This window comes from Athene cunicularia (assembly GCF_003259725.1).
Source record: "Athene cunicularia isolate RWA chromosome 7 unlocalized genomic scaffold, athCun1 chr7_part1, whole genome shotgun sequence".
NCBI classification, from domain to species: Eukaryota; Metazoa; Chordata; class Aves; order Strigiformes; family Strigidae; genus Athene; species Athene cunicularia.
The window spans coordinates 864,196-878,223 of NW_020799107.1; the positions used below are offsets into that span (position 1 = coordinate 864,196).

The 14,028-nt window shown below is 42.9% G+C and overlaps 1 protein-coding gene across 8 annotated transcripts in view; it reads left to right on the forward strand.

Annotated features, from left to right (window-relative positions):
• The first annotated feature begins 227 nt into the window (after window positions 1-227).
• ANKRD44 (ankyrin repeat domain 44) overlaps window positions 228-14,028 on the forward strand; it is a 142,095-nt gene continuing 128,294 nt past the window's right edge. For all 8 annotated transcript variants that reach the window (XM_026852322.1, XM_026852323.1, XM_026852327.1 and 5 more), the window contains exon 1: window positions 228-290. In XM_026852322.1, the coding sequence (XP_026708123.1) occupies window positions 234-290 (57 nt within the window). In that variant the 5' untranslated portion in view covers window positions 228-233. The remainder of the gene's footprint in view (window positions 291-14,028) is intronic.

Consider the following 14,028-nt stretch of genomic DNA (forward strand, 5'->3'; position numbering starts at 1 on the left):
GCCGCTACATAGCTTGTTGAGAAGAGTTTGAAAGGAAAAAAAGGGTAAAGCTGTTTCTAAAGTAAAAGTGGCACTGTGTGACCAAGCACAGTCTAGAACACATTTTCCTGTGTAAGAGAAGGCTTTTGTGGACTGTCTCCTGACATGTCCCTCGAACATCCTCATCTTTAGATGCTTATGACTGATGAAGATGCTTTAGGTGCTTATGACTGGTGAAGAAAATGTTTCACACCATGAGGCTTCACTACCTTGTGGTGCACAGACCGAGTCTCATAAATGAGGAGATTCAGGTAGGACCTGTGTATTAAAAGTCCAAACAGCAAGCATTAAAAATACATGTAAAATAATTATAGCATTTCAGTGCTTTTTACATGTTTAACGAGGCTCTTGTGTTTATTGCCTTTAGAGTTTTTGAACCTTTGCTGGAATCTTGCAGCAAGGATTTTGCTTCAGCAGCAGTAGAAGTCAAAACAGATTTAAGCCAAGTGGATCACGTCTTGATGAAGTCCGTATTGCTATAAAAAACGATAGTCTGTTGTCCTAGAGTTCTCCCTTCTCTTCTGAGAGCCCTCAAAGCTGAGGGATGAGACTCCTTAGAGCTGCCATTATGCCCCTGCAGTGCACCTGCTTTGGGGACACTCAAAATGTTGGTAGATGCTCATGGTAGTTCCTGGTCAGACTGTAGCTTGGGACATGATATGACAGGCTGATAGTTTTTCTTTGTTGGTATGTGCCTCCTGTTATTTATAAAGGGTTATGTTGGTCTACCTGTACTCATCCTATGGGATCTCTTGATTTTCTTCAGTTTCTTCACCAGATCTTTTTCCTTCACTTCTGAGAGACTGGAGGAGGGGGAGGATATGTTCAAAGCTGGCTGCGATGCTTCCTCTTAAACTGAGCGCAGAAGTTTGTATGCCTGTTTCTGTGTATTTGGAGCCGTTGCTGGTGGCGTCTTTCCAACATGCATCCCGAGCAGTTGTAACCAAGGCATGAGGGCTGCTCAGCCTGCAGCAGCAGCTCTATGTCTATCAGGCCAAGCTGTACTTTTCATCTACATAAGGTTTGAAGAACACCATCCCCAGGCTGGTCCACCTTTAACTAAAAGAGACATGGTAGCAGCAGCCCCACATGTTTGTAGATAGACCCAGGCAAAAGAGGGGTGAGGTTGGGATGAATAATGACGTGCCTGGGAAGATTTGCATTCCCGTAACAACAACTGCCCGTGCTCAGACTTGCTGAGGCTCCTTCTGTGTTTCTTCCGGCTCTTGAGGATCGAGGCAATTGTGGCAGCAATAACTGCAGCGATTCAGGAAACCATTTCCTTTTGCTTAAACACCAGAGGCCACAGCAGTCCGTGTGCTTGCAGTGTCCTGCGATGAGAATTACTGTACGTAGGACACCGTGTACCATGCATACTGCAGTGGTCAGGACCTGGGGTGCTGGGAGTGTGGGCTGCTTTTAGTGCACCAAGTGTGAAGTCTGGTTCAGGTCTTAGTTGCAATGCTCAGGGGAGTTTGAAACTTGAGAGCTCTCTTCTCAGTCTGTCATTGGGATTTCTGTAACACACGCTTTCCTCTGGATCCGTGACTTTCTTGACCAGTGAGGAGAGCTTTGTGTAGGAGAAGACTGGAGAAGCCCCATGCTGGGAGTTTAAGTGCACATTTCTCTAAGTAACCTGTTTCCTCCTCACCACAGTTCCTGATTTCTCTCACAAACAACATCTAGCAGCACATGGAGCATTCAGACAGATGAGAAACTAATCACACCATTTCTGATACGGGCTTTGAAGATAGGCTTTCATATTGCTTGTTTTTTCATATAGCTGAAAGGTGCTAAGGTATTGTTATGCTTAATCCTTCAAAGAGATTATTGGTACTTCTGGCTGCATTCACTCCTTAGACAGGAGAGTTTAGCATTAGTGTAGGTTACTTGAATTTGCTTCCAGTGATAGTAATTGCTAGCTTGTCAGTCAGGCCACGAGAAACCCTGAAATCATTTAACCACAGGAAGTGTGTTCTGCCATTATTAATTTCTGCATGAATTTCTTCCAGGCCTTCCTTTCTTCAGTAACCCCCCATTAGCCATTTTTGAGTGACTACATGTTAAGCTGAAAACCTAAAATAATTAATAAAACTTAAACTGAATGCCTAGGATTGTAATCTTTGTCTATAGTGGTGTGTCTGTGCAGTTGTAAATGTTCTGATGTTCTGAATATTTAAACTGTCATAAAGAAATATTGCAAAACTTACTTTAAATCTTAAAACTTTTATCTAGTCCTTTTTTTTTTTTTTTTTTACTATCTCTGCAGGGAATGTTGGTTACAGCAAGCATACAAATTGCTTTAAAGACTGAAAATTTTTTTTTTCTCAATTTTAAGAGTTATTGCTGTGTTGTTCCCATCCAGTTTATTGGCTGTACCTTTTCCATTTTGGTAAGTGTTAATATTTTATATTATGTGAGGGTGCAGTTGTATGCAATGAAAACCTTTGCATTTAAGCTAGAGTTCAAAAGAAGCAGAACACAAGTGCTTCAAGTGGGTGTGAGTTGCACTGACACAACCTGAGCCTGGCTGTGCATGTGTGACAGGGCATGAAAACCCTTGTTGTGCCCCTCAGGTGCTGTTTGAGGAAACCTGCTTGCTGCAGCTCTTCATTCCTTCCTGTATTTTGAGTTGCCATTCCCTCCTCCTCATAAGTCTCCTTTCCCCTTCGACAAAGCTCTCTAAGAGTGGAAGTATCGATTGTTTTTTGACTTTCATGGCTGCTTTTAGAGCAGTAGTCGTTGCCTGGACCCACCTCTCTCCTGTCCTCTGAGTAACCAGCATATGCAGGGTGCTTCCTGCTGTTGCTCTCCCTGCCTGCAGTTCTTTGCGTGGCTTTTTCTTTATACTTGCACTGAGTAACTTGGTTTCTTGAGAACTCTGTTTGCCACCTGCAGACTTTTCAAGAGAAAAGCCTTTTAGTCAAAGTCATGCTGAGTGTACTTTCAAACTTCAGGGTTTCCATTGATGGGCTTGGGCAGCAACCACAGACAATTGCTTTTGTCAGCACTCTGTTGAGAGGGTAAAATATCTTAAAATATTTTTCAATGTAAACTTCTGTGAGTTAGCTTTTAGGAAAATTATTTTGGAAGAATCTAAGTTTCTGTAGTGTCTCCATCTCATTTCCAGGCTTGCCTTGCCGGCTGAGGCCCTTCTTGCAGGACTACCAGCTGTGCCCACAGGCCTGTGGGTTATCTGTAGCTAACTCCATCCTCTTCCTCCTGTTTAAAGCCAACGAAGTCGGTCCGTGCGTGGCTGTGTTTGATTTGGGATGCCAGCATTCCACCTGCGCAGACCAGGTTGCCTTCACGTGCCTCGGCACACACGTGCCCATCGTGCCATGTTGGAGGCAGCAATGGTCGAGTGGCTCATGCGTGGGGAGGTCCTGTTTGGTGATGACTGTCAGAGGCTGGTGCAAGCTCTCCCCTGCCTCACTGTTGATTATAGTTATGCATGTTTATGGAGGGAATGTGTCATTCTGCCTTTGAAAGACAGGGAGAATGTTTACTATAAACAAAAATAAAATGGGAAGTTACCTAGAGGTGAAGCCTGCATAGCTACTTTTAAGAGATGTAGTGCTTAGTGTTTTTATGCCTGTGCTGCCAAATTTGGTGCGAAGCTTGCTGTAAATCCAAGACAGACACGAGCTCTGTCTAGCCTTGAGCCAGTGCGCTTGGGGGGCTTCAAAATTTACTATGACTTCAGTGTCACCTGCTCAGGCCCTGTATGTACAAAACAATTATTTTTAGACTACCTTTACAAGCATGCATATGCACGCATAAAGGTAATAAAGCCCAGATAAATGGTTAGTGTGTGCACTTAGGCTTCTATTAACTGCAAAACCTCATCCTGTCTCCTGGTATTTTGCCTATTGTCCTTGATTGCTGAAAGTAATACAGTGTGACTAGAACCAAAAGGACCATTTCTCTCCCACCCTTTTCCAAATGTTTTCCTGTGTTTGACAGTTCTCCACTGACCATCAGAATCCTTTTTGTTATGGTCACAGAGAAACAGCATTAAACAGATGTTTAAATAATTTTAAACAGACATCAAAGATCATAAAAATTGACAAAGGCTGGACTTGTGTCTCTATACACTTAAAACCAAAATGAATACAAGAGTGACAAATAATCTCCTAATAAAACTGGTTAAATTTCCAAATGGTCGCTTGTCTTTAACTTATTTCAGAATCATTCAATTGACAAGGCCATCTTTCTGCATATCCTTTTTTCTCTGACAAGTAAAAGCATCTGAGAAGATGCCCCAGAATCTGCTGTACAAAATAGGAGTAATGAACCTGTGCCCTGTGGCCACACCCAGCCCGTAGTTTAATTTTATGTGGCATGAGGTCCGACAGTTCCTCCACTCCTCATGTTATTGCTAGATAATAGTAAGGTGCATATTAATTTGCAAGCTGCCAAGTGTTTTTGAAAGGGCTCCCAGCAAGAGATAATCCATTTAGTACAAAATACCCAAGTAGCCACAAAACAAAGGTAACTATGGGGCAGGAAGAAGGAGGAATTTACCCACAAAAGTGTTTCTCTTATTTCTTGTGAAATAAAAATATGGTTGGACCTAAATAACCCCACCACCGCAGCCATTGGCTTTCTAGAGCCATGATGTTCCTGGGCATGCAATACATGCTGTGAGACATGTCTCTGTGCATTTTAAAATAAAATAAAAACTTTGGAAAGAATGGGATGTACCCACATTCCTGCCCTTGTTCAGACCTGTAGGAATGATGGTCTCTGCCATCTGGTAGGGATGGCACCTGAGCTCTGAGACATATAAGCATAGACTCATTTAAGTTGGATCATCAAGTCCAGCTGTAGACCTTACACTGTCCACCTAAGTCCACCACTAAAAACCTAAATCCACTGCTAGACCTTGTCCCTACACATCTTTTAAATGCTCCCAGGGAGGTGGCGGGGGGGGGGAAAGCTTTGAGTTGCTAAAGAGAGCAAGATACAGGCTTGAAGAGGAAGGTGCTTGCTTTTTTTTTTTTTTTTTTTTTTTTTTCGACTGCTGCAATAAGTATCACTAGTTTCAGTATCAGTTTTGTAGCTTGTTTCAAGGTAAACAAGAAGCAATTCAATCAGGAGAAATTCTGGAGTGGTGTAGTGTGCTCAAGTCTATGAGAAGTATTTCTTTAGCGGAGAAATCCATCAGAAGTTTGCTGTTTGGTAATGCTGTAAGGGTTTTGGAGTGGTTGCACCTAGATGCCTGTGCTGTTCTGGGAGGGTGTGTGCCTGTCATGTTAGGATGCTAGTTTTCTTGAATTGCAGATGGCATCCAGCAAAACTTACCTTCCTGTATGCACTTGAGGTGTGGTATTTTATCCCTGCATGACAAGTGCCTCATGACCTCTTCCTGCTCATCTCTTAAATGAAGATGTGGTTGTCATGACTACGTTTAGTAGAGAAATAAATGTTCCTCCCAGCTTGGGCGCTTGTGTAACAGCTTGGTTTGGGCAAGGTGGTGTTTTTATCTGGATTCTTGCTCAAGGGTGGGCAGATGGTTTCTGTGACGCAAAAATAAAAGTGCCCAAGCTGGAGCTAGCTAGTCACTGGATGCGGTGGCTGCTCGCACTACGGCTCTTCTGGGCACGGTTTTGAGCTGGTGCCACTCCATCAGCAGCACCACGGCAGTGCTGTCGGTCACACGTTGATCTTTGGGCAAATCCCTGAAAGCCAGCAGAGGAAACTTTTAAGGGTTGTTTCTAGAGATCTGGGTGTAGCTGATCTGCTTGTTTGTTGCCAGAGGGGCAGAGACTCTGGGATGTGGTGCTGATGGCAAGGGTTTCCCCATGCTGGCCCAGCACTCTGTGGTATGTTCACCCAGAGGAGCTGGGCCAAGCGCCTTCTCTTCCTAAAGCTGTCTGTCTGATCAGCAGATCTCTGACTGTTTGCTTGAGAAATGAGCAGCGTACTCTTTAGGAGTTACTGTTTCAGGCTGTCTGCAGGCTTGGACAATATTTCTACAAAATATTTAATGCTTCAGCATGTTATGTTTTTAGGCTTTTAGGCTTCTTTTTGCTCTGTTTTTTTTTTTTTTTTTTTTTTTTTTTTTTTTTTTTTTTCTTTCAGTGGTACTAATGCAAGTTCTAGTGTCATTAGATGCCTACAGGAGCGGATGTTGTAGGTATAATCCTATTAGGCAAATATTTCAGAGTATATTCTGATAACATTGACCATTTTATTCCTGCTTTTCTTTTTGAATGCCGTTTCACATATTGCTGCCTGTGTATGTTGCAGAACAGACAGGTGAGCTAAACTTGCTAGCAGAATACCTCTGTATTTTAACCATTTAGTTTGAATGCTTATTAGCTGAAAAATGTTGCATTTTCAGCTGTTTCCATTTTTAAATTAACAGTTTTTTTCCAGAAGTACATATCTGACATTTGTCACTTTTTTGTTAGCTGGAAAGCAGGGGCTGGAAAGTTCCCACAGCTGTTGCCTGTGGCCTCAGCTTTGTTCTAATTGCTGCGCTAGAAACATGTAGCAGCATGCTGTTGGAGCCCTTCATCCTGGTGATGGGTGGGAATCAAAGCATTACAAAATTGCATTTAAAGGGGAGAAATTACTTGGCAGTTTTATCCAAGGGTTTGAGGTCATTACTGAAGTTTTCAAGGAGTTGGTCAACAAATTACAACATTTAGTTGTGGCTAGGTAATTGTGACATTCTGAAAAAGTACGTGCTTTTTGATGACGGACATTTGCATGTGTTTTGCTTTGGGGGGAAGAAAAAGTCTTTCCTGGCTGCAGAGATACAACCGAAAATGGAGACTACTTAATACATTTCTGCCATGCAGTGCAGAACCTCCTAGCCAAACGTGGGCTCGTCTGCTTGATGTTTGTACTTGGTGTTATGAGCTGGTTTTATGTGCGGCCGTGCATTTTTGTGCTGGAATTATTTGTAATGGCTTGCTTTCTTATTAAAAAAGATTACTTGGGGAAAATGCCCTGACAAAGTCCCCGCTTCCTCCTTGCAGCTGCATGCTACTGCATCTTTATGAGGAAGTAAGCAAAACCATAACGGTTGACTTCTGCACGCAGTTTTAACAGATGTACCTGACGGCGTCTATTTACTGAGCTAAGCCTTTGGCTTTTTTGCATGAAGGAGTTGGTTCCTCATGAAAAACCCTTGTGCTCTTGAATTATGTATGTGCAGGATTGCTCCAAGGGCCACATGTTGATATTCTTAATGACACAGAAGGTCTGCAAATAATTGCTAGTGATGAATAATTTGCTGTTAAAGCATTACCATTTCTATTCTGGCATATTTTATGAACTCATTATATGACCTGATTTTTCCCCATCTTGCACCCTTTGTAATTTTACAGACTTGTTGCTTGATCAAATGTCTTTTGTCCATGCAAAAGCTTTAGCAAAATAGTTGTTTGGTACCTACAGAATTGCATAACTCTGTTGTCCCGGTAGAAAGTATTACCAGCAATAGAGAGCTTTTAACTTGAAGAAATTTAATAGTAAAAATGTAAAAATCAAGTATTGCTATCTGCAGTATATAAACTGAAGAGAAGACAGCAGTCAGCTGCACTGTTAGATGCACAAGCTTTCACATCCTAAATAATTTCTGGGAAAGGAAACTAGTGTGAACATTAATAAGCTTTTATATGCATTTCATCATTAATAATGTAGGCAGTACCATTCAGATGGAGAACATAACCCATTTTATCATAGCATCATTTTAACATGATAGGCTCCTTGCCTTTCCAAGGTGAAAGGGCCACAGATTGCCTTCTGAAATCTCATCCTTGGATGAAGTTTTGCTTTCAGCTGCATTGAATCTAGACCAGTTTTGCAGGAATATGGGGAAGCTGCTTCGTATTTATAGTAACACGCTGGTAGCAGCACCTGCCTTTCTGTGTTTCTGTGTATAAAGTTCATTTTTTCCATACTTAGAAGAAGGTGGACAACATGTCATTTTCACTAGTGTTTTCATTCTTGCCTTCCTAGGTGCTTTTTTTTTTTTTTAATGTTATTTCTTTTGTCTTGTGTGCCACAAGGCAGCAGAGCAAAGCTTGTGCCTTGTGCTGTTGGAGGCAGCCTCCAACTTGCAGGCAGTAGGAGGCTGGGTCACAGACCACCAAGTTGGGCTGGTGTCTCTGCCTGAGCCAGCTCTCTAGCCGTATGAGCTGGTGCCATCAGGGAGCTGTGGATTTTGAAGCTAGAAACCTGCAGTATTATCTGGTAAAACACTGATTTGCTCACTGTAGTCTTTAGTTGTTTAACATGCCAAGGGTAAAAAATGAGAGAACAAAGACCTGAAATACCCCATATTGTCTTTGTGCTTCCAGCTGCTTTAATGTGCTTGCCAATGCGACACGCAGCATTTATCTCCAATTTAAAATCAAGAGAGGGACTTATTTAGTCATTGACTCCAGGAACATTTCCAAAGTGTTCTCCCAATCAAGTAAACGTAGTGTGCCAGATCCTGCAACCATTGCCTCTGTTTGAGAGGCGTGTGCTTAGGTGAGTGATCCTGCTGCATCCCACTTGGTGTAATTCAAGCCTAGTTTGAGGAAATTTCTCCCTTTTAATGTAAACAAGCCCTGATCCTTTAGGCATATGCGTAATCCTGCTGCTCCATTAGGAGATGTAGCCCTGCTTCTGGTGGGGTTTTCTGCAGATGGAGCCAGTGGCTTGGATACCCTTGGCTGGAGGCAAATGTGAGATTTTTTAAAAAGCTGCCAAGGTGGCTTCAGAGGTGGAAGAGAGGGAGGAGGAGGGGGAAGAGCTGCCCTGTGGAGCAGAGGCAGAGAGCGCAAGGGATGCTAGGGGGAGGCAGGCAGCGTGTAGCTGGAGGCACAGTGCTGCTGCCTGATGGCACTGTCAAGAGAAGGTGGTCGTTACCCAAATTTGCAGTGGGAGAACTGGGGTGCAGAGAAACTCTGTGGCCAAGATCAGGCTGAGAAGGGAGCAGGTGACAGAGCAAGAGCCAGATTATGATTTGCCTCTTTCAGTGGCTGATTCATAGTGGTGCCCTTCTTCCCTGCAAGTTGTTTTAACACTTTACTGTGTGGGCTGATGCCAGTCTTGTGATGTTGCAAGATGAGAAATGAATGGTGGCATACAGTTTCATAGCACAGTGTTAAATTCAATGAACATCTAGTTTATTTAGATATTTGTTCTATAAAGTGTAAAATCAGCGTTGGTGCTGCTTGAGAGAAAGTGCTCTGTTTGGAAATGGTCTAGGTCATCCAGTAGGTAAAGGTTTATTCTGGCCGATTGCAGTGGGTGGCTGTCTTTGGTCACTAATTCTGTGTCATATAGGCTTAGTGTTGTATTCTGGCAGTGCAGGCGGTAAGCCTGAGATCAGTGTGTTGTGTATCAATGCCACTTGCTTAGACTAAATGTTCTAATAATCCAGGACTATGTGACTCTTGGCCACAGAGCACACACCCAAAGCTGGGTGGGTTCAGAGAAACGGAGAAAGCCTTTCACATATGAAGACACTGTTAGTGGATCAGGTGGTGCCCTTTGGGTCTGTTCACATGAGGTCCATTTCAGTCAGGCTGAAACTGAGCAATCTTCTCACTAAGTTTTGTTCATTACATGTAAATATTTATAGCCATATAATCTAGTTTCTAGTTAGAAACTAGATGCTCCTTTTAGAAGCATTTTCATGAAGACTGGCTAATTTGTGCATCACCCTTGCTACCCAGCGAAGTGTTATTTCTTCTCAGCAAACGGGAGCAAATGGAGCTGAACAGATCTGTCCTCCTCCACAGAGAAAGGTAAGATTAGCTCACACAGTCTTGTAGCCTGTGTAGCTCAGAGTGAACTGTACAGACCTGAGTCTCTGAGGAGGCACCGGCTGTTCGTTGGGAGATCTCAGAGCCCAGGAGCACCCGTGTGCCCTGGCTTTGCGGGTGCAGTTACCTGGGGTAGCTGGTTACAACAAGCCTCGCTATTAGCCTCTTCCTACGGGCATAGGCACAGCTTTCACATTCATCAGGCACTGCATTTAGGAACTCCCGGTTCCTGTTCCTGGGTAGAGTTTGCATCTCTTTAATGGGTTTTTATGACTGCTTTATGCCCTCCAAGGCAGGTATATGATTTACCAGAGAGCTGCCTGGAAAAGAAGACACAAATGATGGCAAACCACAGAGCAGGCACGTGATTTTCAGCACTTATTTTTCCCGGAGGGCCTGCTGAAGACAACTCAAGACAACTGTCTGAAAACCCTTGTGCGACTACTTAGAGATGACTCTGTGCAGACACATGGTGTCCAGGCTTTAAAAGAGGTCTTTAGAGACCTGCACACTTTTGGACAGGTGTCTGGAGAATTCTTTGATTGATTCTGTTGTAGGGACAAAAACTAAAAGGAGGGTGGATGAGGAGGCGTAACTCAGGTGCCTTGCTGGAACTTTGCTCCTTTATATTCTGCCTCCAAAAAGCTCTAGCATGGAGCAAGTTTTCACCTGGTGCCTGTTTACAGCTGCCTCTCCAGTACCTAGCAAAAAGGGAAGGCTCTGATCCACAAAAGTAACAGAAATGTCTTCTTCATATATTACCTGGCTCTTTGAGATTATTGAGCTGTTCAGAGTCTGCTGGATTGAATTGCACTGATGCTTGCTGGGATATTGGAGCATCAAAAATAAGTGCTGTGTAAATAACTGTGCTTCAGTTGTGTGGATGCAATCCCAGGAATAACGTTGCATTTGAAAAAGAGTGCTTGTTTCATTCCTGCTTCTGTTGGTGTATTTTGTTTGCTTTCAAGCAGTCGGCTTGGAGAGAAAACAGTCTAGATTTTTGCCTATTTTTAACAAAGCTTTCAGCTAATACGTTAATTGAACCTTGAACACAGGCACTGATAACTTGAAGCCATGGTAGATGTTTCACCAATAAGGTAATTCTCTCTACAGAGGGATAAACAGTTTGCTCAGCAAGGGGAGAGCTTGGTTACTTGTGTCTTAACTGCATAAGTTCATTTGTGTTGTATTCCACTTACAGTTGTGCTGATCCCTGGTGTTCATAGCATGACAAGTGGAATCAATGTAAAAGCCATCTCTGTTGAGGTCTGCCTTAAATGAGTTTAAAAGCCAGTCAGACCTAGATTAATCTGCTTGTGCCCCTTTTTTTTGAAACAAAAGTGGTTGAAGAAAAGGTTTGCATTACTGACAAGCCCTTAGAGGGTAGCTAAAACTGCCCGCGGAAATATAAATAGGAGGGGCTTTACTTGATGGGGGCACAGGTGAGGCTGCAGGAGCAAGGGTCTGTTCCCTGGTGGACTCCTGGGCCCCTATGCTCTCCCTACCCGCGTGGCTGAGCCAGGCTTGGGATGCTCTCCCTGGTTTCTCCACCTGCTGCCAGGCAGGCCTGTGCACTGGCTTGCCTCGGGATCCAGGGATCTGCTGCAGGTTGGTTAAAGCTGGTGTAGCTTTGGTGGCAGTGACTGCCCAGGTCCTTGCTGCTGGGAAGGGGGCACATCGTGCAAAGCATTTGCTTCCTCATCATTAGGATCGGGGATCCAACGTGTAGGCTGCTCTGTTTCACAGTGGAGATCTGCTTTCTTATGCTGCCAGCCGTTTCTCTAAACAGAGGCTAACCCTGGATTTAAAGATCCCAGAAGGGACAAAGGAGTTCAAGTGTGGTTTTGATCTTTGTTGCTACCCTGAGGCGAAGTTAGATGATTTGCTGTGAGCTGATCTCAGTTGTGCTTGGAAATTTACTGAAACAGCTACTCCAGAATAATTACTCTGAATAGATAGTTTGGTGTGGGCACTCATATTCTTGCATAAGAAGGGCTTTTGCTAGTCTGTCTTAATGCACCATGGAAGTAGAATAACTGCTGACTAATTATTCGAGAATAGCTCTTTCAGTAAACGCCTGAGCACAGAAAAACCCCACTACAGAGAACAAATACACTCTTCATCCCACCCCGATTCAAAAGAGGAGGTTCTTCCCAAGGTATTAAAATAGTTCTGTTCATTCATGGCTGTTTAGAAAAGAGCATACCAGCGGTAAGTTTTATGGTGCATGACTTAAAATATTTCATATTAATTAACAAACAAGTACCAATTAATTTTACATTATGATGCTTAAAGAGAAGACTGCAAGGAATGTTATTTAGCTGTGGCTGTTTGGCAATTATGACCTTGTATATAATAACAGACTCAATAAATTCTTGATGTGAGAGAGCACCATTAATCAGCACAGAGTTAATTAACTGTGCTGCTTACACAGGAAGCAATGCGCAGAACTGTCTGGATGTCTGTAGTGCTGCAAGGCTGAAAATGTTTGATTTGATACCTGGCTCGTTCCCACAGAATTTTCCCTCAGAAGTGTTGCTGAAGGGGGAGCAACGTTCCCTGCAGGTGTGTGGGCTCTGCACTCCTGTCCCACAGGTCGTTTCCTTCTGCGGCACTGACGTTCTGGCAGACCTTGGCTGTGTCACTTAGGCTTTCTGTCACCTTCATGGAAAAGGTGGAAGCAAGCCCTTGAAGGAGTGCTGGAAATAGGGCTCTTGCAACAACGATTTTGGTCAGGTTAATCCTTATAGGACTTCCCAGGAAATTAGGAATTGATGTGATAATTAGGAGTTATACTCATCAGCTCTCATTCAGGCTTTATACAGGATTTTTTTTTTTGTGCATTTTTTTTAATATTTTGAAAGGTAGCTCAAAAAGGGGAAAATTAACAAGATTCAGCACACCTTCAGGGAGAAAAGCATTCCATCTCTGTACCACTCGCCCCTCCACACTCCAAATAGATCTTCTAATTTTCCTGAATATGTGATGCTTAAAAGTATGAAGTTGGCTTGGCCATTGAGAGTGACCCTAGCCATCATTTTGTTGGTTTATTGTTGGCTCAGTGTGCATATTAATGTGAGGAATGGATTTCTAACCTGGGATCGTAAATTTTTAATCATCTGGCTTACCTGCTTTTTTATGTCCTTTGAACCACTTTCATATCTGCAGTCACTGTAGGCTGTGTCACGGAGGAATTCAAAGGTCTGAGCTGTGGGAGTGCTTTAAGCTTTGTAACAACAATGCTTAGTAACAGCCAGTTTGGAGAGTTTGAGCAGCTCCATATGAGGGAGAGAAAGCAACTGGGTCTTGTTTTCTTACTGCTGGTATGTACAGCCTCCAGAGTTAGAAGACTTCATATGACCTGTTTTTATTTTTGAGGTTAATTTAGCTTAGAGGTCTAGTACAAATACTCTTCTTTTTTAATTTTTTATTTTTAAATAAGTGTGGTTAAGTGTAATCCTTCCTCTTCTTCCCTCTTTCTGCCACCTGGGCTATTAGTCTTAATTAGAGAGTCCCATTTAGTAAATCACTAATACAAGTGTAGCTTTGTCCGTTGCCACAAGATACAGTGACCAAATACGGCCAGAAATAGATGAGCAAAAAATGTATAGTTTCAATCTTACTCTTCCTTCTGCCTTGCTGTGGTCAAAAATGTACTGCCTATTAATAACTGCTTTTATTGGTATAATGTTTTTAGAGCTAGGTGACTTCAAAGATTTTAAATGCTCTTTATGTTTTTATGTAATGATCTCTTGCTTTGAGTAGCGAAGGAGGTGTTTTACTTGCCTCCTCTGTATACCAAGACAAATGGTTTCCCCATATTCACCCTCATCTATAAAGTGTAATGAAATACTCTGAACAGTTTATAGCGATGAACTAATTATGGGGGCCTGGGATTTGGGAAGGGAGGGAGAGAAGAGGAGGTTTCACTTTAGATCTCAAGACAGAGGATAGTGACGATTCAGCTAATCTCTCTTCTGCAAATGAGGTTTTTCTGCCGCAGCCACACAGCTTCTGTATTTGATACAATGGGAGGCAATAATTTCTAAATGATGGAAAAACAGCTGTTTTTTTTTTCCTCCCCAGTCTGGGAAACAGAAGTCAACTGACACCTCTTCTTATTAACCCCAAAGTGTAGCTAGTGGTTATGGCCTGGTGTTCCTACTTTTTCCGCTCTCCCATCCAGCTACCTCTTTAACCGGCTGTCATGACT